General features: G+C 41.0%; 1 protein-coding gene across 2 annotated transcripts in view; it reads right to left on the bottom strand.

The window, feature by feature from the left end:
* Nucleotides 1–25,297, bottom strand: part of GTF2I (general transcription factor IIi) — a 96,538-nt gene that overhangs the window by 70,865 nt on the left and 376 nt on the right. The window contains exons 2-3 of one of the 2 annotated variants that reach the window (XM_065892042.1): nt 7,509–7,612; nt 2,788–2,926 (exon numbers count right to left, since the gene is read on the bottom strand). In XM_065892042.1, coding sequence (XP_065748114.1) covers nt 2,788–2,926; nt 7,509–7,607 — 238 coding nt within the window. In that variant the 5' untranslated portion in view covers nt 7,608–7,612. Of the gene's footprint in view, nt 1–2,787; nt 2,927–7,508; nt 7,613–25,297 lie in introns of those variants that run through there. The other variant, XM_065892041.1, reaches the window with a different exon arrangement.

Genomic DNA, 25,297 nt, shown 5'->3' with positions numbered 1-25,297 from the left:
CTTCCCTGGTGGTGCAGTGGGTGGGAGCTCACCTGCCAATGCAGGGGAAGCGGGTTCGATCCCTGGTCTGAGAAGATCCCACGTACCACGGAGCAACTAAGCCCATGCGCCACAACTACTGAGCCTGCACTCTGGAGCCCACCTGCAAGCAACTGCTGAGGCCCACACACCTAGAGCCCGTGCTCCGAAGTGGGAGAGGCCACCGCAATGAGAAGGCCATGCACCACAACGAAGAGTAGCCCCCGCTCGCCTCAACTAGAGAAAGCCCGCACACAGCAACGAAGACCCAACGCAGCCAAAATAAAAATAAATAAAATTGTTAAAAAATTAAAAATTAAAACATAAACACCTAAAAGACATAAATGACTTGAATGGAAATAATAAGAAACGGTGATTATCTCTGAAATAAGAGTAGCTATAACCATTCTACAAAGTAAAAATTAGATAACAGTAGTTTTAAAATGGAAAGATACCTTAAGACTAACTACAAACTTAAATATGGCAAGATTATCACTACAAAAAACATTCTTGTTGCAAAGTTTAACACAATAGCCACTAAACACCTGTGGTTACTGAGCACTTGAAATGTGACCAGTCCGAATTAAGATGTGTTGTAAGTTTACAATATACACTAGATTTTGAAGACTCAGTACAAAAAACAGTGTGCAAAATACCCCACTGATAATTTTTTATATTGATTACATGTTGAATGATGTTTTAGACACCAGTTTAAAATACGACTACAATGAATTATTTGTTTCTCCTTACTTTTTATTAGAAAATTTTAAATTACCTAAGTGATTTACATTACGTTATTTCTATTGGACAGTGCTTTTCAAAACTCTGAAAGAGAGCTTAGAATTTTCTTCCAAGAATTTCTAAAACTGACTCATAGGGACTTCCATGGTGGTACAGTGGTTAAGAATCCATCTGCCAATGCAGGGGACACGGGTTTGAGCCCTGGTCCGGGAAGATCCCACATGCCACGGAGCAACTAAGCCCGTGTGCCACAACTACAGAGCCTGCGCTCTAGAGCCCGCGAGCCACAACTACTGAACCCATATGCCTCAACTACTGAAGCCCGCACACCTAGAGCCCATGCTCCACAACAAGAGAAGCCACTGCAACAAGAAGCCTGCACACTGCAACGAAGAGTAGCCCCCCTGCTCACCACAACTAGAGAAAGCCTGCGCGCAGCAACGAAGACCCAACGCAGTCAAAAATAAATAAATAAATTAAAAAAAAAAAAAACTGACTTATACACCTATTGATTTAGTTGCAGGAGACAACTACTGATCCTTGTCTGCAGAATAATTTATAGAAACAAATATTAGGAACTTAAGAATTATATCCAAAGATTATTCTCTGTGGCATCAAATTATTGGTAACAAAAAAAAGAATGAATACTAATAGGCAGGGACTACAATTTGCAACTGAGGACAATTCCCCTAATGCTTAGTTCTAACCACTGAAGAACCACATTAGCAAGACAGTATAGGGAACTGAAACGTAAACACAGCTGCCAGTTGGATTACAGTATTCATAGGACAGATGGCAACTGATATACACATAATCAAAGCAACATTATTAATATAAATTTAAATATATAAACATAATCAAAGTCTTAAAAATTCTCAAAATGATAAGAAATAATGGAAAAAAATTTAAACAGATTGCTACCATAAAGCTCAAAAGATTATAGCGGGCGGGGGGGGGGTGGTGCGGGGAGGGATGTTTTACAGTGGAGGGGATATGTGTTTTAAAAATACTATTGAAGGGCTTCCCTGGTGGCGCAGTGGTTGGGAGTCCGCCTGCTGATGCAGGGGACACGGGTTCGTGCCCTGGTCTGGGAAGATCCCACATGCCGCGGAGTGGCTGTGCCCTTGAGCCATGGCCGCTGAGCCTGCACGTCTGGAGCCTGTGCTCCGCAACGGGAGAGGCCACAACAGTGAGAGGCCCGCGTACCGCAAAAAAAAAAAAAATTGAAAAAAAATACAATTGAGAATTAAAATTAATGAATTAAGTAAACTATTTTTAGTCACCCATTATCTGCTTGTTGTATCATGAATTGGATCTAACTGGATAATGGAAATTTAAGTTTGGATCTTAAAGACATACATATTATATGCTGATAGACATGTTTAAGAAAATGCTGTATCACTGAGTTAACATAAAACCTATGGAGAGTGGCACGTTAAACACATACGAAAACTGTCACACTGCGAGAAGTCCTAGGTATTAACACCCTACAGTAAATTTCTCTACTACATTTGTTCTGGTATCAAATAAGTACACTACTTGGATGAACTCCTGATGGAGGATCACAAAACTGACTGAGGACAGAGGATAAGATGATTCCACTGAGGGAGTCAAGAAGACCTGTTTAACTTTGCTTCATGCTTACTCAAATTTAATGCACAGACAAAAACTTTTTTTTTTCCCAACCCACCAAACATGTATCAGGGAAAGACCTGCTTATCTGAATAAGAAATTTTAATAAGTTTGACATTTCTGTACCTTCTAACATGTTTCACTAATCCAGAGTAATGTCAAGCAAGGAGCACGGTACAATAAACATTTACCATTTTTCTTAAGCTCTTCAGTATTTCCCCTAATATGTTACCATGTCAGTGATTCACTTTGAGCATCCTGAAATGTCTCCATGGACTCCAGAAAGTCTTTTTGGGTATAAATCTCATTCAGCTTTAGAAGAAAATACTATGTGCTATCTATAAATATTTAGGTTTAATATTTATGAAATACCGAAGATAAAAATACAATACTTACAGTATTTTACGAAATCTTTCTGAAAATCCTTTCTGGTGTTGACAAAAGCACGTCCTCTCTCTGTTCCAACAACAAATACGTCTGTTTCATACACTGCGATGCAGGCCACTTCCGCCTTGGACTTGGCCAGTTCTTTACACTGAAATACACAAATAGGAAATCTTATGTTATGTACAGATGTTTAAAAGCACTGTTTCTGCTGGATGAATAAAAAATCTTATCACTCGACCTGCCTTAATACCTAATGTGGACGAGGTGAAGTTCCTAGTTTTGACCTTAAGTTATCATATACACAACAGAGTCCCCATTTTTTTTAAGGGACCTCTCTTTTCTAACAGATAGTTTACAACCCTGATTTTATTTTTTGATATTTATTTATTTATTTATTTTGGCTGCACCGGGTCTCAGTTGCGGCACGCATGATCTTCGTTGCAGCATCTGGGATCCTTTAGTTGCAGCATGAGGGCTTTTAGTTGTGGTATGTGGGGCTTCTTAGTTGTGGCATGCGTGCTGGATCTAGTTCCCCGACCAGGGATCGAACCCAGGCCACCTGCATTGGGAGCTTGGAGTCTTACCCACTGGACGACCAGGGAAGTCCCAACAACCCTGATTTTAAACAGAAGAAATCACACAATTTATAAGAAAAAAGGCAGAAATCATTTGTAATCTGTTATAGGTCAAATATCCAAGGAACAGACTCAGAGTCGCACACAGGCTTACTGGCAAGCACTCCCAATAACAACAGCTGTGAACTGTGAGGGGGCAGGATTCTGCAAAGGGGGAATCAACAGCTGCCACAGATGCACCGAAGAAATTCTGGAGCTGGGACAGGCCTCCCCAAGGAAGGGGAAAGACCCTGGGCAAGGGAGCCTCTGACACTCATAGAAACTGGAGGATTAGTGCCATCAGTCCTGAATGGGGGAGGTGGGGTCTGGAAGACACACTACAACTTCCACCACATAATCCCACCTCCAGAAGTATCTCCATATGTACACACCAGGAATTCCATTTAGATGAGTACACTTTTACTGAGTATATTCCTATGACATTAAATATTCTTTAAACTCTTAACAGAGCATATACCATTCCATTTTATGGATAAACAATAATTCATTTAGTGCAAACCTTACTGAAAATGTTGCTGATTCTAATTATCACTCCTAAGAATAACAATGAAATACTAATCTGGGAACAACGTGTATCTTGAGTGACTTTCTCAGAACAGAGTCAGAGACATGAAACAACACAGCCAAAAAATTCTGACTCTGAAAGTAAATACTTTTAAGGTTCTCAAAACCTACTAAAAATTGCTTTCTAAGAAGGTTCTATCAGTTGATACTCCCATTTGCACTTCTAGAAGAGCTAACTCACAATATACTAGCAAATGTTATTGTGCAACTTTCCCAGAACCATTTAAAAAGGGTACTTTAGGACTTCCCTGGTGGCGCAGTAGTTAAGAATCCACCCGCAAGCCGCGGAGCAACTAAGCCCGTGCGCCACAACTACTGAGCCTGCACTCTAGAGCCCGCGAGCCACAACTACTGAGCCGCGTGCCACAATTACTGAAACCCGCGTGCCTAGAGCCCATGCTCTGCAACAAGAGAAGCCACTGCAATGAGAAGCCCGCGCACTGCAACGAAGAGTAGCCCCTGCTCGCCACGACTAGAGAAAGCCTGTGTGCAGCAACAAAGACCCAACACAGCCATAAATAAAAATAAATAAAATAAATTAAGAGTATTGTACCTTGGACAGTTTTTTGTAAATTAGGCTAACTTTAGCTTATTTTTCTACTATGTTAAGTGTTTCTCTATTAATGCCTAACAGTGCCTCACTGATTTTAGGCATAGAAAAGCTGTTTATGGAATACATAATTAAATACATAATTATACATATTTTCTTCTGGTCTTTTAGTTCATCTTAATATGACAATTTTTTTGTTTGTTTTTTTTGCGGTACGCGGGCCTCTCACTGTTGTGGCCTCTCCCATTGCGGAGCACAGGCTCCGGACGCGCAGGCTCAGCAGCCATGGCTCACAGGCCCAGCCGCTCCGCGGCATGTGGGATCTTCCCGGACCGGGGCACGAACCCGTGTCCCCTGCATCGGCAGGCGGACTCTCAACCACTGCGCCACCAGGGAAGCCCCTTAATATGACAATTTTTAAAAATTTTTACTCATCTAGAGTTTAACTTGCACAATAAAGACTTTTTCCCCCCCAAAGAACCTATGTTCTCAGCATCATTTGTTGAAAACTACAGCTTCCTCCATTTGTTTTTTGTTTTTTAAATTTATTTATTTAATTTATTTATTTTTGGCTGCGTTGGGTCTTGGTTGCTGTGTGCGGGCTTTCTCTGGCTGCGGTGGGCGGGAGCTACTCTTCATTGCCGTGCGTGGGCTCCTCATTGCGGTGGCTTCTCTTGTTGCAGAGCACGGGCTCTAGGCACGCAGGCCTCAGTAGTTGTGGCTCGTGGGCTCTAGAGCGCAGGCTCAGTAGTTGTGGCTCACGGGCTCTAGAGCGCAGGCTTAGTGGTTGTGGCGCACGGGCTTAGTTGCTCCGCGGCACGTAGGATTCCCGGACCAGGGCTCGAACCCGTGTCCCCTAGCATTGGAAGGCAGATTCTTAACCACTGCACCACCCAGGGAAGCCCCCTCCATTTGTTTTTGATTTGTACAATTACCACCCTCTAATTTCTTTCTTTTTTTTTTTTTTTTTTTTTTTTGCGGTATGCAGGCCTCTCACTGTTGTGGCCTCTCCCGTTGCAGAGCACAGGCTCTGGACGCACAGGCTCAGCGGCATGGCTCACGAGCCCAGCCGCTCCGCGGCATGTGGGATCTTCCCAGACCGGGGCACAAACCCATGTCCCCTGCATTGGCAGGTGGACTCTCAACCACTGCGCCACCAGGTAAGCCCCTAATTTCTTAAATGGAAATTACTTGAATAATATCGCTTAAAAACAGTATCTCAAATGAATAATTTTATACCTACTGTCACGATCAGAAATGAACTGTAATAAAGCCACAGTAGAAAACTTGTGACCGAGGTGAGCCAACAATCGTTCCAGCACGGCAAACAATGCTGTACTGTAATTTTGTTATATGACGTTTCTATGATATGTTATATGGTACATACCTATGAGATGTACCATGACTGCTCACTTGTAAGGAACTATTATTTACTACCTTGTGATCAATGACGGTGCATTCTTGCTGCACTATCCACACTCTTAGTTGGACAACCCTGTCCCCAAAGGCAGCATTTACGAAACAGTAAAGCAAGATTCATGTACTGTCTAAGGATTAGATCAAAGAAATCTATGGGACAAAGGAAGAAGGATGAAGCTGACCTATACACCTATAAATTATACTTCACAGTATACAACTGGGAACAGGAGGAGAGATCCTCTTACTTCTGCCAAAGATGAGAAAACTATAAAGACATTCTAAGGAAGGCAATGGGTCCTATGTGACCCTATTTCATTCTACATAGAGAGTAGTATTAAAGAAAATTATTTAATATCAACAGAATAGGATTTAATCTCTAAATTATTTAACGTTACAGCCACAAATTTTGGCTAACTTTATGACCAAAAGCAAGAAATAAGTGACAGTCAGAAAGTTATAGTAGGAAAAAAAAAAAAAAAAGAAAGAAAGTAATAGTAGGGACTTCCCTGGTCGTCCAGTGGTTAAGACTCCATGCTCCCAATGCAGGGGGCCTGGGTTCGATCCCTGGTCGGGGAACTAGATCCCACATGCCGCAACTAAGAGCCCACATGATGAAACTAAGATTTGGTGCAGCCAAATAAACAAATACTTAAAAAAAAAAAAAAAAGTAATAGTATATATAGCCACTAACCATTCTAAAATTTCTTTCTTTAAGGAGGTAATTTTTTTAATTCTTATACAGCAGAAAGAAGAAAAAAAATGCCCTAACAGAAAAACAAAAAAGATTCCACAAACTATGTCATATTGAGAACTGTGAGGTTAGATGCTATATAATCCTAGTCAATGCTTAAGACAGGAAATACACAGCATCCTCCTGCTCAGAATATATCATTTCATCGTGTCAGAAAATACTTAAGTCTGATGTTTCTTAAAGCTATGAGTTCAAATACATATTCAGAAAAACATGATAAGCCAACTGAATTACTACCATGATAGTAATATAAAAGTACAGCAAAAGAATACTACTTAATATTTTGCAATTATGTGTATAAGATTTTTAAAAATAAAGAGTTAACACACTACGTATTGAGTAGAAGGTCACAGAATTCAGACAATTGTGAAGCACAGCACAATAAAATAAAGAATAGATGTAAAACAGTGAATATGCTCTTATGGCCCAAAATTGTGGTAATGTTCTTTACAGAGATACAATAAGACACCAGCACCACATTATAACATACAAACTCATTCTGAGTAACTTCAAATATTACACTTAAATTCAAAGTTAATGCTTACAAAACAAGGGATTGCCTAAGATACTGGGAGGTAAAAAATTGAAATTAAATGTAAAAAATTACACATTCAGATAAGTTAAGAACATTCTGAAACATGCAATAAAATTTGAAAGGCTTAAATCCATAACTATTACTCAAGCAAAAACAGTATGTATTTATTAAAAATAATAGACACAGTGTATGTTTTCCAAAAACAAATCAATATCATTCACAAGCCCAATCTTATCCAACTACGGAAAACTTTACAGAACTGCAAAGCCATCTCACCATGGACTCAAGAGCAGACATAAGGAATGTCACCACCATCCTGCTCTCCGAGGACTCCTCATCTTCGACGGGCAGGGTAGACATTGCTACTTGGGCCATGATCCCTAAGAAAGAGAAGTATTAGGAAAGTGAGTGGTAGAAATTCAGTGTCTTGCTCAACATATGTTTAGAGCTGTGAGGGTCCTCCATAAATTGCCTAATTTACAGTTTTCTTGCTTAAGAGAAAAAATAAGACTTAAAAACCAAGTAATCTATCAATATTTGCCCCAAACTCCTGTTATCCTATAAGAGAGAGAATCTAACCCCCAACTTTCCATCTAGTTTTAGTTCCATAAAACTAGGTCAGCATCACCTCCCAAAATAAATTTAGGTGTCACCCAGAACCAGTTTAAAAATTTCCCAATGAGGAAGAGGTGATGCACTTCACAATCCAGTGATAGTTTATCACAGTTCCACATAGGAAATAGACACAACCTCCCCTTTCTCCCATGCGCACACTGATTACTCAAGAGTGGGCTAAGTCGACTGAGGTTGGGTGAAGAGAATTCCTCCTTTCTTATTAAGAAGTAAATAGGCTGCAGGACAAATAAGAGCTAAGATTCCTTTATAATACATTCTCTTTAGAAAACACTGTCTGATACTTTTGCATCAGCAAAGAGGCTCAGCTGAATTTCAAGCACTATAAAAATACAAACACACAGACCATTCAATAGTAAGTGCTGGCAAGGATGTGGAGAAATGAGGACCCCTGAGCATTGCTCTCAGGAGTGTAAAATGGTACATCCACTGTGGAAAACAGTTTGGTAGCTCTCTAAAAAATTAAACAGATTTTCCATGATGCAGCAATTCCACTTCCGGGTATATACTCAAGAGAACTGAAAGCAGGGACTTGAACAGATATTTGAACACTCAAGTTCACAGCAGCATTATTCATAACAGCCAAAAGGTAGAAACCAAAGTGTCCACTGTCAGATGAATAAACAAAATATATTATCCACACAATGGAATGTAATTCAGCCTTAAAAAGGAATGAAGTTCTGATACATACTACAATATAGATGAATCTTAAAAATATTATTCTAAGTGAGATAATCCAGACACAAATTGATAAATGCTGTGTGATCCACTCACATGAGATTACCTATAATAATCAAATTCATAGAGACAGAAAGTAGAATGTTGGTTGCCAAGGTCTAGAAGGAGGGAGCAATGACAATTCATTATTTAACGTATACAGAGTTTTAGTTTGGGATGACCAAAAAGTTCCGGAGATAGATAGTGATGATGGTCACACAACAATGTGAATGTCAAAAAGAGACATGTACCACAGTGTTCACTGCAGCACGATTTATGGTGGCCAGGACATGGAAACAACCTAAACGTCCACTGACAGATGAATGGATAAAGAAGATGCGGCATATATATATATATATATACAATGGAATATTACTCAGATATAAAAAGAAACGAAATTGAGTTACTTGTAGTGAGGTGAATGGACCTAGAGTCTGTCATACAGAGTGAAGTCAGAAAGAGAAAAACAAATACCGTATGCTAATGCATATATATGCAGTGTAAAAAAAAATGGTACTGATGAACCTAGTGGCAGGGCAGGAATACAGACATACAGAATGGACTTGAGGACAAGGGGTGGGGGGGAAGCTGGGGTGAAGTGAGAGTAGCATTGATGTATATACACTACCAAATGTAAAAGAGCTAGCTAGTGTGAAGCAGCAGCATAGCACAGGGAGATCTGCTCGGTGCTTTTCGATGACCTAGAGGGGTGGGACAGGGAGTGTGGGAGGGAGGCTCAAGAGGGAGGGGATATGGGGATATATGTATGCATATGGCTGATCCACTTTGTTGTACAACAGAAACTAAGACTGCATTGTGAAGCAATTATACTCCAATAAAGATGTATAAAAAAATTTTTTTAATAGAATAAAAAAAACCCACAATGTGAATGCACTCAATGCCAGGGGGACTGTACATTTTTAAATGGCTAAAATGGTAAATTTTATGTCATATTTATTTCATCAAAATTTAAAAATTAAAAGGCAAAAATACATCCCATAAAGACATTCTAAGAAGCCAAAACCTAAAGCAAATTTTTTTTTTTTTTTGCGGTACGCGGGCCCCTCGCTGTTGTGGACTCTCCCGTTACGGAGCACAGGCTCCAGACACGCAGGCCCAGCGGCCATGGCCCACGGGCCCAGCTGCTCCACGGCACGTGGGATCCTCCCGGACCGGGGCAAGAACCCGTGTCCCCTGCATCGGCAGGCAGACTCAACCACTGTGCCAACGGGGAAGCCCCTAAAGTAAATTTTTAAAAATTCTAATACTAAAAGAACTGTCTTTCTATAAATACCATGCAAATTAGATGCCTATTAAAAAGTACCCCTTTTCAATTTGGTTAATTCTAGGTTTTAGCAAGAGACCAAATAATCAAATGAAACTAGTATGAAAGGATGACTAAAAAATTAATGACCGGAAGCATAAATAGAAATTCTAAAAATAAATCTGTGTATATAAGTTAATTTACTAAAGACATCTGGGTGTTCCTTAACTGAAGGCCCAATATTACAGAACATGGTGAGCTGTTAGCATGAAAAATCGTTTTGGCTAAAAATGTATGTAAATCTTTCCCCTAATTTTTTTTCTTTTTTTTTTTTGTGGTACGTGGGCCTCTCACTGTTGTGGCCTCTCCCGTTGCGGAGCACAGGCTCCAGACGCGCAGGCCCAGCGGCCATGGCCCACGGGCCCAGCCGCCCCACGGCACGTGGGATCCTCCTGGACCGGGGCAAGAACCCGCATCCCCCGCATCGGCAGGCGGACTCCCAACCACTGCACCACCAGGGAAGCCCCCTTTTCCCTATTAATAAAGATCATCAGGGAAAGGAGGAGGGGCAAGATACGGATAAGGGATTATAAGGTACCAACTACTATATTAAATAAATAAGCTAGAAGGATATATTATACAGCGCAGGAGAATATTGTCAATATTTTATAATAACTTTAAATGGAGTACAAGCTATAAAAATATTGAATCACTATGTTGTACACCTGAAATTACTATAGTATTGTAAATCAACTAAATTTCAATTAAAAAAAAGAGGATGATTTCCCTATTATTAAAAACTGTGGGGCTTCCCTGGTGGCACAGTGGTTGAGAATCTGCCTGCCAATGCAGGGGACACGGGTTCGAGCCCTGGTCTGGGAAGATCCCACACGCCGTGGAACAACTGGGCCCGTGAGCCACAACTACTGAGCCTGCGCGTCTGGAGCCTGTGCTCCGCAACAAGAGAAGCCGCGATAGTGAGAGGCCGGCGCACCGAGATGAAGAGTGTTCCCCGCTTCCCACAACTAGAGAAAGCCCTCGCGCAGAAACGAAGACCCAACACAGCCATAAATAAATAGATAAATAGATAGATAGATAGATAGATAGATAGATAAATGAAACTGTGATCTAGCTCCACCACGTGTTAGCATGTGAATTAACTGCTAGGCTAGATTTGGGCATCAAAAACTAATGAATGGGCTTCCCTGGTGGTGCAGTGGTTGCGAGTCCGCCTGCCAATACAGTGGACACGGGTTTGTGTCCCAGTCCGGGAAGATCCCACATGCCGCAGAGCTTGCGCGTTCGAAGCCTGTGCTCCGCAACGGGAGAGGCCACAACAGTGAGAGGCCCGTGTACCGCAAAAAACTAATGAAGTATATATACTTAGGAAATAAAATGTGATAATAAAAAAACTGACACATCCCCGTATCTGTTAACAAAAAGAATTTTGTTTCCCAAAACAGAAAAGGCAGTATCAAGCAAGAGAATAGTTAGATGATAGAAATTATTTTCCGTAACAGCCTAGGTCCTATTCTTTTCTCTTGGATAAATAAGTTTTAAGTAAACTTATAGTAAAATGTGGCTCAGTCAAAATGGACAAGGCGTATTATTTTTCCATAATAACCTTCACTTCCACAACTACTGTGCTCGCGGGCCTCAACTAGAGCCCGCGTGCCACAACAGAGAGCCCACACGCGCCTCAATGAAAGATCCCACCTGCCTCAATGAAAATCCTACGTGCCACAACTGAGACCCAATGCAGCGAAGGATAGATAGGTAGGTAGGTAGAAAGAAAGAAAAAAATGAAAGAAAGAAAAGAAGGAAAAGAAAGAAAAGAAAAGAGAAGAGAAGAGAAAAGAAAAGAAAGATAGATCATGGGGAACTCCCTGGCGGTCCAGTGGTTAGGACTCCACGCTTTCACTGCCCAGGGTCTGGGTTCAATCCCTGGTCGGGGAACTAAGATCCCGCACGCCATGCGGCACGGCCAAAAAAATAAAATAAAATAAAAATAAAGTGACCATGAAACAAAAATTTAAAGTACCTAAAATGGGACAGTTAGTTCTTTAGAACAAAAAGGAAAATGACCAAAATGATCATGTCCGCCATAAAACAGTAAATATAAAAATGGTAGATCCCTTTTAATCTTTTTAAACACAGAGAAGGAAGAAAAACTGAACTGAGACAATTCAGAAGGTGAGCCCTGGGACTTCCCTGGCGGTCCAGCGGGTAAGACTCCACACTCCCAATGCAGGGAGCCTGGGTTCGATCCCTGTTCGGGGAGCTAGATCCCACATGCATGCCTCAACTAAGAGTCCGCATGCCACAGTTAAAAAAAAAAAAAAGACCCCCACGTGCTGCAACAAAGATCCTGTGTGCCGCAACTAAGATCTACTGCAGCCAAAACAAATAAAAATGAATAAGTAAATATTAAAGAAACACACACACGCACTACAGGAAACTAACTTAAAAAAAAAAAAAAGATGAGCCCAATGTTAGACAAGAAAATGACTTCTGGGATTTGTACCACAATGTATTTATTTCCGATTTTCTTATCTCTGATGCTGTCTTGGTAAAGGAGGGGTGGTGTGGAGAGAAATGGGGATCTCTCTTTGTAAGGAAGGAGGCCATAATCCAAGGCAGAAAATCCGCAGTCAAGGAAACAGCTGGAAGGTATCCCTCCAGAGATGTGCTATCCAACATGGTAGCCAATAACCACAGGTAGTTACTTAAATTGAAATTAATCGAGATTAAGTAAAATTGAAAATTCAGTTCCTCAGTAGTCTTAGCCACAGTTCAAGTGTTTAGCAGCCACATGTAGTTAGTGACTTTTGTAGTGAAGAATCACAGATACAGAACTTTTCCATTATCACAAAAACTATACTGCTATAGAAATTAAACTATGTTGAGTAAACTTTTAAATTCTCATGACCTCTTGAGCCACCAGGGTAGTAGCTATAGTAAAATGAACTAATAAATGGAAAAGAAACTTAAGGGAACATGAGCCAGGATACAAAGGCCAATCCCAACTCTGTGTGCGCATTCTTCACTGCCAATCTCCAAGGATTCTTTTTTTTAATTAATTTATTCATTTGGCTGCGTTGGGTCTTCGTTGTTGTGCGCAGGCTTTCTCTAGTTACTGCGAGCGGGGGCTACTCTTCATTGCGGTGTGCAGCCTTCTCATTGCGGTGGCTTCTCTTGTTGCGTAGGAGTATGGGCTCTAGGCACGCGGGCTTCAGTAGTTGTGGCGCGTGGGCTCCAGAGCGCAGGCTCAGTAGTGTGGCGCACAGGCCCAGTTGCTCCGCGCATGTGGGATCCAACCGGACCACATGGGCTCGAACCCGTGTCCCCCACACTGGCAGACAGATTCCTAACCACTGCACCACCAGGGAAGTCCCAATCTCCAAGGATTATTGCTACAAGAGTATCCCCATAGAACAGAGTACCAACGTAGCCTGAGAAAAAGAACACAGAAAAGGAACAGAGAAGTACAGTTTTATGATATAGTAAAGTTAAAATGCATACACAAGACATCCGGGATGCAGATTCTCAGAATAAATTAGTAAAATTACAAAGAGCCTAACCCACTGTGAGTACAGTGACCTTGCCTCAGTGATCAACTAGCACCATCTACCTGTCATGTTACATATTCTTACAGAACCAGTTCTTTAAACAGCTGCATAATAGCCCATCGAAATGGAATCACACGATTTCTCTCAACATCTTCATAAAATTGGCTTTTGCCTTTTTATTTCTATATTTTAAAAATTTAATACTGAAATATAGCATGAAAATCTTTACACCTCTTAATACATAATGCTAAAATTTTCCCATTGCTACCAGAAATGTTTAAAAACACTAAATTCTTCAGTCTCACCAACATATTGGAGAACTGTGACCTAATCACTATGAATACCTCATTATTACTAAACAGCTGAAATTCTTTGCTTACTAAAGAAACACTTTTCATAGTTTTATCATCTGTATTTCTTCCTGAGTGACTCATCTGCTTAGGGTCCTAACTAAACTGACCTCTGATGATGACTACACATTGCATAAACTGTCAGAATTCTGATCATTATTATGTGGATATAGCTCCTTAATTATTCAGCTTTTGTGTATGTGTATTTTAATTCTGTATTCTTAAATGCAATATTATTTGTTTTGAACAATTTAATTTTCATTTTGATTTAACCACATATTTATGAAATTCTTTGCTCATTCTTTCTTGCATCTCAGATTTTCCTTCTGCCTAAAGTTAATCCTTTAGTTTCTTTCTAATGGCAAACTTACTGTTTGCTAAAAATTCTTTATTCTTTCAACTAGGATAAGAATCTGGGTTGACAAATACTTCCTGTCAGCACACTGAGGTTATTTCATTATCTTTCGGCTTCCACTGTTGCTAGTCAGAAATCATCTAGAATCTCTTTTGAAGGTAATCCCAATCCTCATCCCTGCTGTTTTTAAGATGTTTTCTTTGTCTGGTTTTCTACAGTTTCACTCCGTAGTGTGTGTGTAGTGCACATTTCCTTTTATTCAGTACATTTACCATTCACTGGGCTAAGGACTGTCATCTTTCAGTAGTGGCAAATTCTCAGTTATTATCTCTTCAGGTATTGTCTCTGTCCCATTGTCTACCTCCTATCCTACACAGAGACGCAGACTAAATGTACGCTAATCCTTAAATCTCTTACACTCTTCTGAATTTTTCTCATTTTTCCTCCCTGACTTATCTTTCTTCTGACTTATCTTCCATTTCACTAATTCCTTCTTCACTTATACTTATTCTGTGGTTAAAACCACCCACCAGGTTTTTTATTTTGTTTATAATTTTCATTTATACAATTTCTATTTGTTGCCATGTCACGTTTAAAGTTTCCTACTCCCTAAAGATTTTCAAGCTTGACGTATTTCTTTAAACATAGTACGGGTAGTTGTTTTACAGTCTATGATAATTCAAAAATCTCAAGTCTTTGCAGGTGTATTTCTGATGTTTCTCATAGTTCTAGCTCAAACTCATGGTTCTCGTTCCCATGTATGCCTGATTGTCTTTTACTGTATGCTGGTCATTTTACATCAAAACACTGTTTTAAATATGAGACCTATTATCTGGGAACAATACCTGCCTGGGATCACCATAATCCAAAGCTTTAGGTTCCTCGAATCACCCAGAGATGGTAACCCAGACCACAAATAGGGATGCAAGCTGGCTTATTTCTTAATCAGCCTTAACCAATTTGAGGTCTCAACTTATTGAGGGGAAGGGTCTATCTGTCCCCTGAATTTTGTGCAGATTCTGGGTTTTGATTTCAGCCTCTCATCTCACACGGTTTTCAAAACTCAAGTTCATATGGTGAAATTGGCAGATGCCCTTAGGGCAAAAGAGATTCCCACTTCTACCATTAGTTCCCATTTTCCTTTTTTTTTTTTTTTTAATTTTGCCTGCGCCACAGAACTTGCAGGATCTTAGTTCCTGGTCAAAGCCATGCCCCCTACAGCAGAAAAGTGAGGCGTCCTAACCACAGGACCGCCAAGGAACTCCCCCATTTTCCTTTTAATATTAGCTTCTCATAATAGCTCTTCAAAATTCCTATCTTATCAACTTTTTGGTATTTTTACAAAAGTTTTGTTTTATAATTCTAGAACATTCTTATTAGTCCCACCAACTCTGGGAACCACAACTGACTTATAATAGTCTTCTATTTTCAAGAACAATTTATGAATTAGCCAGAACTATCTTACACTACAAGGTTACAAATACCCAATTCAAACCACCACAAGTGAACAAAGGAATTTTTATTGTTTTATTTAACTATTCAGCCTAAACACTGCACTCATTCTATACACAGCTAGATCAAGGAACACAAGAGATAATCATTAGAGTTCTCTCTATTCCCTCCCTGCAGGCCTCACTTCTCGAGCAGATAGGTTTCTTTCCTAAGACAATGATGGCCACACGCATCTTTATGCTTACCACACACCTATACTGTGATCCTAGAGGCAGCGTACTATCATATCTTCCTGCTATTTTTTGCACAAAAATTCTGGGGATTTGTGTCACGGGCCTATCCCAAGCCCACGTGGCTAGTCATTACAAGATTACCTGGGATACACTGTTATTGGCAGTCTAGCCAGAACCACGTGGAATAGGAAGGTAAGCAGTTAAAAGGCAAAGCAGGACACTGTTATCAGGAGAAAAGGGTTGATAAAGTGTGCCAGTACACAAAAATAATAGCTACCAGAGTCCGTTCCATTTTCTTTCCCATTTTTTCAATTTCCTTAATTCTTCAATTCTGAACTTTTTTTTGACTTCATCTTTTGTCTCCCTGATTTGATTTTAATTCTCCTTTAAGTTCAAAGCTGAACTTAATTGGCCTGTTGCTGTTTCATCTTTTTATCTTTTATCCTGTCAGCTACAGTTTAATAGAAGCAATGCCTTCTTTTATGTCTCTGAAAACAGACTCCAGCCATTCTTTAAAATCTTCTTGTGTTTCTTATTGGAGATCCATTTCAGGGATTAGGTGTATCTGTGTCCTTACCGCACTGATCCATTCTACCTCAAAATAAGCCCATAATTAACTTCATGTAAGTGTTTTTATTTGACCACACTTTTGCTTTTAATTTATTGATCCTTGCCGTTAATGATGAACAGCAAAACAATAAAAAGAAATTTTACAGTGAGTCAAAGAGAACTCTAAAATACTTTCAGGGACCTTCCTGGTGGCGCAGTTGTTAAGAATCCGCCTGCCAATGCAGGGGGGGCACAGGTTCCAGCCCTGGTCCGGGAAGATCCCACATGCTGCAGAGCAACTAAGCCCATGCGCCACAACTACAGGGCCTGCGCTCTAGAGCCCCCAAGCCACAACTACTGAGCCCACATGCCACAACTACTGAAGCCCACACACCTAGAGCCCGTGCTCCGCAACGAGAAGGCACCGCAAGGAGAAGCCCATGCACCACAATGAAGAGTAGCCCTGGCTCGCCACAACTAGAGAAAGCCCACGTGCAGCAACGAAGACCCAAGGGAGCCAAAAATAGATAAATAAAATAAATTAAAACACTTTCACACAGGCCATCATCACTCTAACAAAAAATTGAGATTCTCAATATTTCTGATTATGTTGATTTCTAAAATATTCTAAATTTTCAACGTGTTTCTGCTTCAAATTAAGGTTCAGGTCAGACTTCAGTCCGTGGGAGGTGGGGGGGGGGACCCATAACACTGATCTTGTTTCTTTTATTCCATTTATGTCTTATTTCTTTTTTGTGTTATTATTTTGTTATTTGCAACAAACATTTCTCCATTTCAATCTTAAAATTTACAATCTTAGATAAAGAAGAAAATTCAAGGGACTTCCCTGGTGGCACAGTGGTTAAGCCTCCACGCTCCCAGTGCAGGGGGCTGGGTTCGATCCCTGGTCAGGGAAACAGATCCCACATGCATGCCGAAACCAAGAGTTCGCATGCCACAACTAAGAAGCCTGCATGTCGCACCTAAGGAGCCCACCTGAAGCAACTAAGCCCCAGTGCAACCAAATAAATAAATATTAAAAACAAACAAACAAATCTGTCTCAGCCACTGCTGTCTCCTAAAAGAGCCTTCTTCTACAAAAGAGCCTTTTCAATGCATCGTGCTCCTTAATTCTCTTCTCCAAACCAAGCATCCCCAGTTTGTCCTGTGCTTTACCTGTAACATGATTTCCAAAATATTCCTCAGCGGCACCATTCTCAAGATAGTCTCTAGTTTGTCTAGGCAATGTCCCAGAAGTGGACAGAACATTTTGGATAAGATCAGTTTGCCAGAGACTACACTAGAACCTGTAACTCCCAGAATTTCCTTATTCCTTTGCCTATTAACACAGAGGAATATTTTAATACGCATCTCTAAGAGTTTATCTCTACAGGCTTAATAGGTATTTTCAAAGGGAATAAATTAGGTTGGTGTTTCGTCAGAGGTTCCATTTTACAAACATTTAATAAAAGAATACAAAGTATCACAATTTATATTAATATGGTAACACATATATTTAACATATACACCTCAGCAAACAAGAGAAATAGAGCCAAAGAGACCATTTAGAAAGAAAATTAGAAATCCCTAAAACAAACCTTTGATCAAGATTGATTTTTAAAAGTCAAGGCTTTTAAGTTTTCATAGCAGGCTATGCTTACATTTTAAGCTACTGAAATTTTTCTTTCTGCTGAAATAAAGCTGGTAATTTTATCAGTAAACACCAAGTGATCTCTCGAGAAGAAACAAAATACATTTGAAAGGTTAAGATTTGAAATGATCTCCAAGTGTGTTTATTTTTATACTTAAAACTTTATACCCTCTCCACCCCATTTCCAAAATACTGTTTAGATAGCTAACAAAAATAGCTAAATTTTATCTTTTTTTAAAAAGCCAGGTGAAGGGAAGAATGATAAAATTTTAAAAATGAAAGCATGGAAAGAGAATCTGCCCAAAGGTGGATCAAAGAAGTTCAATACTGAGTGTCACAGTAACCAAAACACTGTCTCTGAAACAAACAAACAAACAAACACCTTATCAACTATTCAGGAAGACCCACAACTTTTCTTGGCACTAGTTTGAAATTTTTCACAAATGTGTAAGTTATACTTTTAAATTGATACTGCAGATTTTTAAAAAGTAGCAGCTTTCTCTGCCAATACACAAAGAATGTGCCCCTTTGTCCTTACTTCAAATTTAAAAAGCATTTGGTAGTTGATAAGCTGGCTCACTTGTTCTTCTTCTAACTTTGTATGAATTGGAAGAGGAAATGAAAATCAAGTAACTGTGACCTAAAAGTTCCATCTTTATCTTTTTAATGTATTGTTTACAGAAAGCAGGCAACAGAGCAAAGCTATTATGAATGGCAGCTTTGGAATCATGCCAAATTCTGAATTCAAGTCCTAGCTCCAATATTAGATATGGCTGACTGTGGGATTCTTTAATCCCAAATATACTAATCCGGAAAATGACAATAATATGTGTACTTACCTCACAAGGTTGGTATGAGAAGCTATTAAGTTCCTGGCACAGCGCTTAACACAAGCATTCAATAAATTGAGTAAGCATTTAATTTTCTTTTTTTTTAATATTTATTTATTTATTTGGCTGCGTCGGGTCTTAGTTGAGGCACACGGGATCTTCGTTGCAGCATGCAGGATTTTTAGTTGCAGTATGCAAACTCTCAGTTGCAGCATGTGGGATCTAATTCCCTGACCAGGGATTGAACCTGGGCCCCCTGCACTGGGAGCGTGGAGTCTTAGCCACTGAACCACCAGGGAAGTCCCAGCACTTAACTTTAAATTTAATTAGGGATTTCCCTGGTGGCAGAGTGGTTAAGAATCCACCTGCCAGCACAGGGGACATGGGCTCGATCCCTGGTCCAGGAAGATCCCACATGCCACGGAGCAACTAAGCCCGTGCGCCACAACTACTGAGCTTGTGCTCTAGAGCCTGCAGGCCACAACTACCGAGCCCATGTGCCACAACTACTGAAGCCTGCGCGCCTAGAGCCTGTGCTCCGCCACAAAGAGTAGCCCCCACTCGCCGCAACTAGAGAAATCCCACGCACAGCAACAAAGACCTGACGCAGCCAAAAATTTAAATAAAGTAAATTAAAAAAAATTTTAGTTATTTTTAAAATACACATATATGTAATACCTATTTATCCACCAATAAACTCTCCAAATCCAAGCCTGACAAATGAAAATTTCCCAACTAACTGCTTTAATTAATACTGCTAAATAAAATAACCTATTTTCTGATGGGGCAGGAAAAATAATACGTTGTCAAAATAAATCACTGCTTTTTTTTAACCATTTATTTTTTTCCCAGCTATTTTTGAGATATAATTGACCTATAATATTGTCTAAATTTAAGATAAACAACAAATCACTGCTTTGAAATATAGTATGTGCACCTTTTAAAGCATACATCCAACAAGCATGAAAATTTGCTTGTATCAAACCTACTCCTCAAAGATTGCTTTACAATTTAAGTTTAAAAGTCACCTTGCGCTAAATACCAAAAAAAGTAAACTAGACTGAATATACAAACTGAACTAAGGAGTCTTTATTGTGAAGCTCTCAACAAACAACAGAATTTGCCCATACCAGCATTCTCCTAGAAATAGACTGAGTTCTGGGGGTTGTGTTCTGAGGGCATCACACAATACCTAACCCACCCAGAAGGCCTTCAATATGTTGGGTAAGTAGATAAATGAGTACTGTTCCAAATGTGGTAAGGGATCTCTTCTTTTCCAAAGCTTAAAACATAGACAATGAATAGTGAACAATAGTTCAAACACTCATTTTGTTATTATAAAGAAAACTGATTTTCCTATAGGTAAGACTACAAATAAAGAAAAAAATTATGAAGTGAGTATCTAGTTGGGTAAAGTGACTACCCCACTGTTTTACAACATACCCTAAGAAAAAGTACTCTAAAAGCTTTACAGAGCAATCAACACAACAAAAATACATAATCAGAAAATAATTTTTAACATATAATAAAAAATACTATGGTCTCTAGAGACAGTGTATGCAAATGTAATCAAAACACACATCAACTTTCAAAAGTGTGGGACCTATACAATCAGAAATCTTCACAGGCTCAGTCTATCCAGGGCTGATTTTAACCAAATACCCTAAATAGGATCAAACTCTTCATTACTCTCCACTTCTATAATTATACCATGATATAGTCATATACAGTACTTTAAAAAAATTACCTCCTTTGCCATACTATAAAAACAAAAACTTTAAAAATCACTATAACAATCAAAAAGGATGGAAATTCTGACACATCCTAAAACGTGGATGAACCGTGAGGACATTACGCTAAATGAAATAAACCAATCACAAAAGGACAAATACTGTCCAAATAATTCCACTTACATGAGGTACCTAAAACAGTCAAATTTGGGACTTCCCTGGTGGACCAGTGGTTAAGACTTCACGCTTGCAGTGTAAGGGGCACCAGTTCCATCCCTGGTCAGGGAACTAAGATCCCACATGCCTCACAGCAGGTGCCAGGGGCTGGAGAGAAGAGGGAATGGGAATTACTCTTTAACGGGCAATTTCAGTTTAGGAATATGAAGAAGTCCTGGAGATGGATGGTGGGATGGCTGCTCAACAATGTGATTGTACAAACTGTGCACTTAACACCGTGTGTTAAGTTTTGTGTTATGTATATTTTACCAATTTTTTGCTACTTTTTTTTTTTTTGACCGTGCCACATGGCGTGCACGGCCCCTGCAGTGGAAGCACGGAGTGTTAACCACTGGACTACCAGGGAAGTCCCTACCACAATTTAAAAAAAATCACTATAAAGGGACTTCTCTGGTGGCGCAGTGGATAAGAATCCACGCTCCCAATGCAGGGGTCCGGGTTCAACCCCTGGTCAGGGAACTAGATCCCACACGCGTGCCGCAACTAAGGAGCCAGTGAGCGACAACTGAGGGGTCCGCCTACCGCAACTAAAACCCAGCGCAACCAAATAAATAAATATTAAAAAAAAAGAACCTAGGTCTATACCCACTAAGCCATACTCCCTCTCTATTATAGATTCATTTTGCCTCAAGTTACTTTTTAAATAAACTAATTCTTTTAAAATCCTCTATAATTTTTCATCAAGTTAAACCAAGGAACATGAGTCAATCCGCCATCAACTCTGACAGTCCCTGGTTACATGGAACTTTCTTACTTTCCCACTAGGTCAAAGTGTTTAAAGCAAAGGAGTAGTGCCAGAGACAGGCATGGGATATGAAGACAAGGATTGTAGAAACAAAGAGGAAAAAAGAAAAAACAGGGAAACTGCATCGTTGAGCATTCCAGTAAAGGAAAGACAAGAAAGAGGGTAAATGGTAAATGAAGAAAGAGGAAAGAATGGAAAATGAAGAATATTAAGATAATACCTTCAGCGCTTCTGATCTATCCACGTGATTTTTTTCTGTAATTTTCCCATAATTTATTTTTAATACATCCTCTAAAATACTAATTCTTAATTTTACTCTCCGAGGCAGGTAGCCTCAGTTACACTTTGTTTAACCAAATTTTATTCTTCATATTGCTATGCTGCCATTTAAAGCCCACTGATTACAAGGAAACTCAACTCTACAATTATAATGAACAACTGATTAATTGCATTTCCTACTTTCTTTCAGTTAGTAACAATGAATAAGCTTAACCCAAATAAATGTAGACAACTTTTGAAGAAAAATGGTACCAATGACCTTTGGTAAACTGCTATTAATAAAATTCATGGTATTTATCTTTCAGGTAGATTACCTCTAATGCATTTCGGGAAAGGTGAAATACCAGGCTCAAAGGGTATTACTTCTCAAACAACTCTTCAAAAAATGCTTTCCCTTAGACATACATAAAAATTACTTATCAGCATCTGTTTAAGCCAGTGATTAAGACAAATTCATGTTAATTATACCACAGCAGTTATATGAAGAGGATTGCAATATTTTAAAAATTCATGTTTTCAATGAAGAAAGAAACAATGGTAGAACTGAATTAGGTAGAATGCAATGCAAATAGCTACACACCAGTAATAACAGAAAAGCTTAAGTGTTTTATTTACTGCTCCTTTAGATAATAACAACCTGGAGCAGGGACCTTGTCTTTTTTACGTTTTGGAACACACCACTGATCTATGGATCATCAAAAAAATGATATGAGAGACTTCCCTGGTAGCGCAGGGGTTAAGAATCCACCTGCCAATGCAGGGGACACGGGTTTGATCCCTGGTCCAGGATCACATGTCGCGGAACAACTAAGTCCGCGTGCCACGACGACTGAAACCACGCGCGCCCTAGAGCCCGCCTACTGCAACTACTGAAGCTCGCGCACCTAGAGCCCATGCCCCACAAGAGAAGCCACCGCAATGAGAAGCTGCATACCACAACGAAGACCCAACGCAGCCAAAAAATAAATAAATAAAAATTTTAAAATGATAGATTACCATAAGCTAATCCCACTCCTACCTGATTTGAGCTTACTCACTTTCCTCAGACAGAAATCCATTATACCAAAAAAACTAAAAATCATTCTCACCAAGACTTGTGCCCCAAGAAAAAGAAGCCGAAAGCCTACATTTTAATGACAAAGTCTTCGTAGCCATTTTCTTAAAAGTTAGCCAAATCCTTGGTGCATGGAACCAGCAGGAGGGTGGAGTTAAGGAGCCCCAGCTGCTCTGCCCGCCCCGGCCTGGCCCAGCCTACCTCAGTTCCAAGCTCAGGCCCTATCTTTAGACTCTGGTGGGGATAGGATGCTTTAGGCATCACTTGAAAGACATAAATGCCTGTGCCATGAAAAAATAAATGAATGAGAGGGGGGAAAAGCCAAGATTAGATTTCTAATTGTATTCTGTACTCAAATCCATGGCTCCTTTTTAAACTGGAGACCTGTTTAATTTTGTAACCAACACTAAGAAAAATTCTTAACTCTCAGTTTTCCAAGCAATCTACAGTAAGCAGTACGAATTACTTTTGGTTCTTTAAGATCTCATTTTAAAGTAATGAAGAGCAAGCATCTAGAATAAACTTCCCTCAGTACTTAACTTCCTCCGGTAGTTGAACAGCTCTCAAAGCATCTGTCCAGGGAGCGGCGGCAGCACCTGGCAACTCGTTAGAAACGCAAATTTTCCGGCCCCACCCCAGACCTGCAGAATCAGAATGCCTGGGGTGGGACCCAGCTATTGTGTTTTAACAAGCCCTCCAGGGGGGGATGATGCTTGCTTGGGTTTTCAGAACCACTGGCTTAGGGGTGAAGAGTCATACTGCCTAGGTTCAAATCTTCGATTCAAGGTTTACTTGCTGGGTAACCAAGAGGTAATTACACAGCTTCTCTAGTCTTGTTCCTCATCTATAGGAACGGGGTGGTTATGAATATTAAATAAGAAAAACATACCTTAAGTGCTTAAGATCGATGCCAGGCATATAAACATTCAAGCGTTAGCTGTCGCTACTAATATAAACAAAGCACTTTGACGGCTGTAGACTGGAAGGGGGAGAAAGACAAAGACGGAAAAGGCTTAATCCCTACCCGCTCCAGGAGTTTAATACCTAGTGTCTAGGTCAGACACGTGTATCCAAAGCATAACCAAACACACTCCAAGAGGAAATAAAGACGCCAGCCTACGAGGGGCAAACAAGTTGACTGTATGAAGAAGCAACAAATTCTGACCCAACGTTAAAAGATATGGCTTTAAAGTAACTGCATGTGAGCAAAAGAGTTACACAGCCTCAAGCGAAGAAAAAGTCATTCCAGCCTACAGGTGTGAGCCAAGATCCCAAGAAGCGGGAGAAACTGAAGCGCAAGGCAGTAGACTAGAGTGGCTGGAAAACGGACAAAGCAAAAATATGCAGTAGGAAATAAAATCGGATATCCCAAATCCTAGAGCTTAGCGGGGAGGAGTGCGGGGGGAACACCCGGCCTCCTCAGGGCACTCTACGGCATTCTCATTTGCAAACTTCCCCTTTTGTTTCCTGAACTCCTGAAGACCACTTTTATGCAGTGGACCATCAAGCCATTGTTTGCAGCAAAGTTGAATGCAGGAAGGTGAGAAGTCTGACCGGAGCCCCGCATTCCGAGGAGTGAGCACCACACCAACAGGACCCAACATCTGAACATTCTCAGACGCAAATGAGCGCAAAACCGTAACATTAAACACAAAAAAAGAAACTCGCTATTAAAAGGCAAAACTTGGATAAGCACAAGTAGCGGGGAAAGAGGGCAGTTTTACGTCTTCTTCCCTGAACCCCCGACCGGGTGCTGGTAGAATCCAGACGACTTATTTTCACAGCCTGCAGGCTGAGGTTTTCCTTCCGGTCATTGTGTTTATTTCCCCAAAAGAGCAGTCCCCGCGGGGCAGGCGCGCCGGCCGGGCCGGGGACAAAGCCCACTCCGGGCTCCACCTGGGCGCGGGTAGGGGCGGGCAGGGGCAGCGGCGAGGAGGGGCGGTGCTCCGGGGCCCGCCCGCCGGCCCGCAGTTACCAGGCAGCGCGGCACCGCCCCCGCCGCCCGCCGGCCAATCCGGCGCGTCTGCTGCCCGGGCGCACGAGCCCCGGAGACACCAGGCCGAGCGCGACCCCAAGGCTCGGGCCTGGCACCGCGCGCGCACCCGCATCGCCGGAGCCGGCCAATCAGCGGCCGGGCATGCGCAGCCCGCAGGCTCGCTCGCGCGCGGGCCTCACGCGTGAGGGGCCCCCCCACGCCGCGCCGGCGCGCGCGCCCCTCCCCCACGCACCCAGGCGCGCGCGTGCAACTGTCGTCCCCCGCGACCGCGTCTGCTCCTGCCCCACCCCCAACGCCGCCGGGCCGGGATGGGGGGGACCTGTGGCCCCCAACACGGCCGCCGACGGTCCCCGGACCCGTCAGTGCAGGCCCCGGAGGGAGCGAGTCTCAAATAAAGACCGTGCTCGCGATGGCAACCGGG

This window comes from Phocoena phocoena, chromosome 15, assembly GCF_963924675.1.
Source record: "Phocoena phocoena chromosome 15, mPhoPho1.1, whole genome shotgun sequence".
In the NCBI taxonomy this organism is placed as follows: Eukaryota; Metazoa; Chordata; class Mammalia; order Artiodactyla; family Phocoenidae; genus Phocoena; species Phocoena phocoena.
This window is presented reverse-complemented; position numbering and strand designations above follow the sequence as displayed.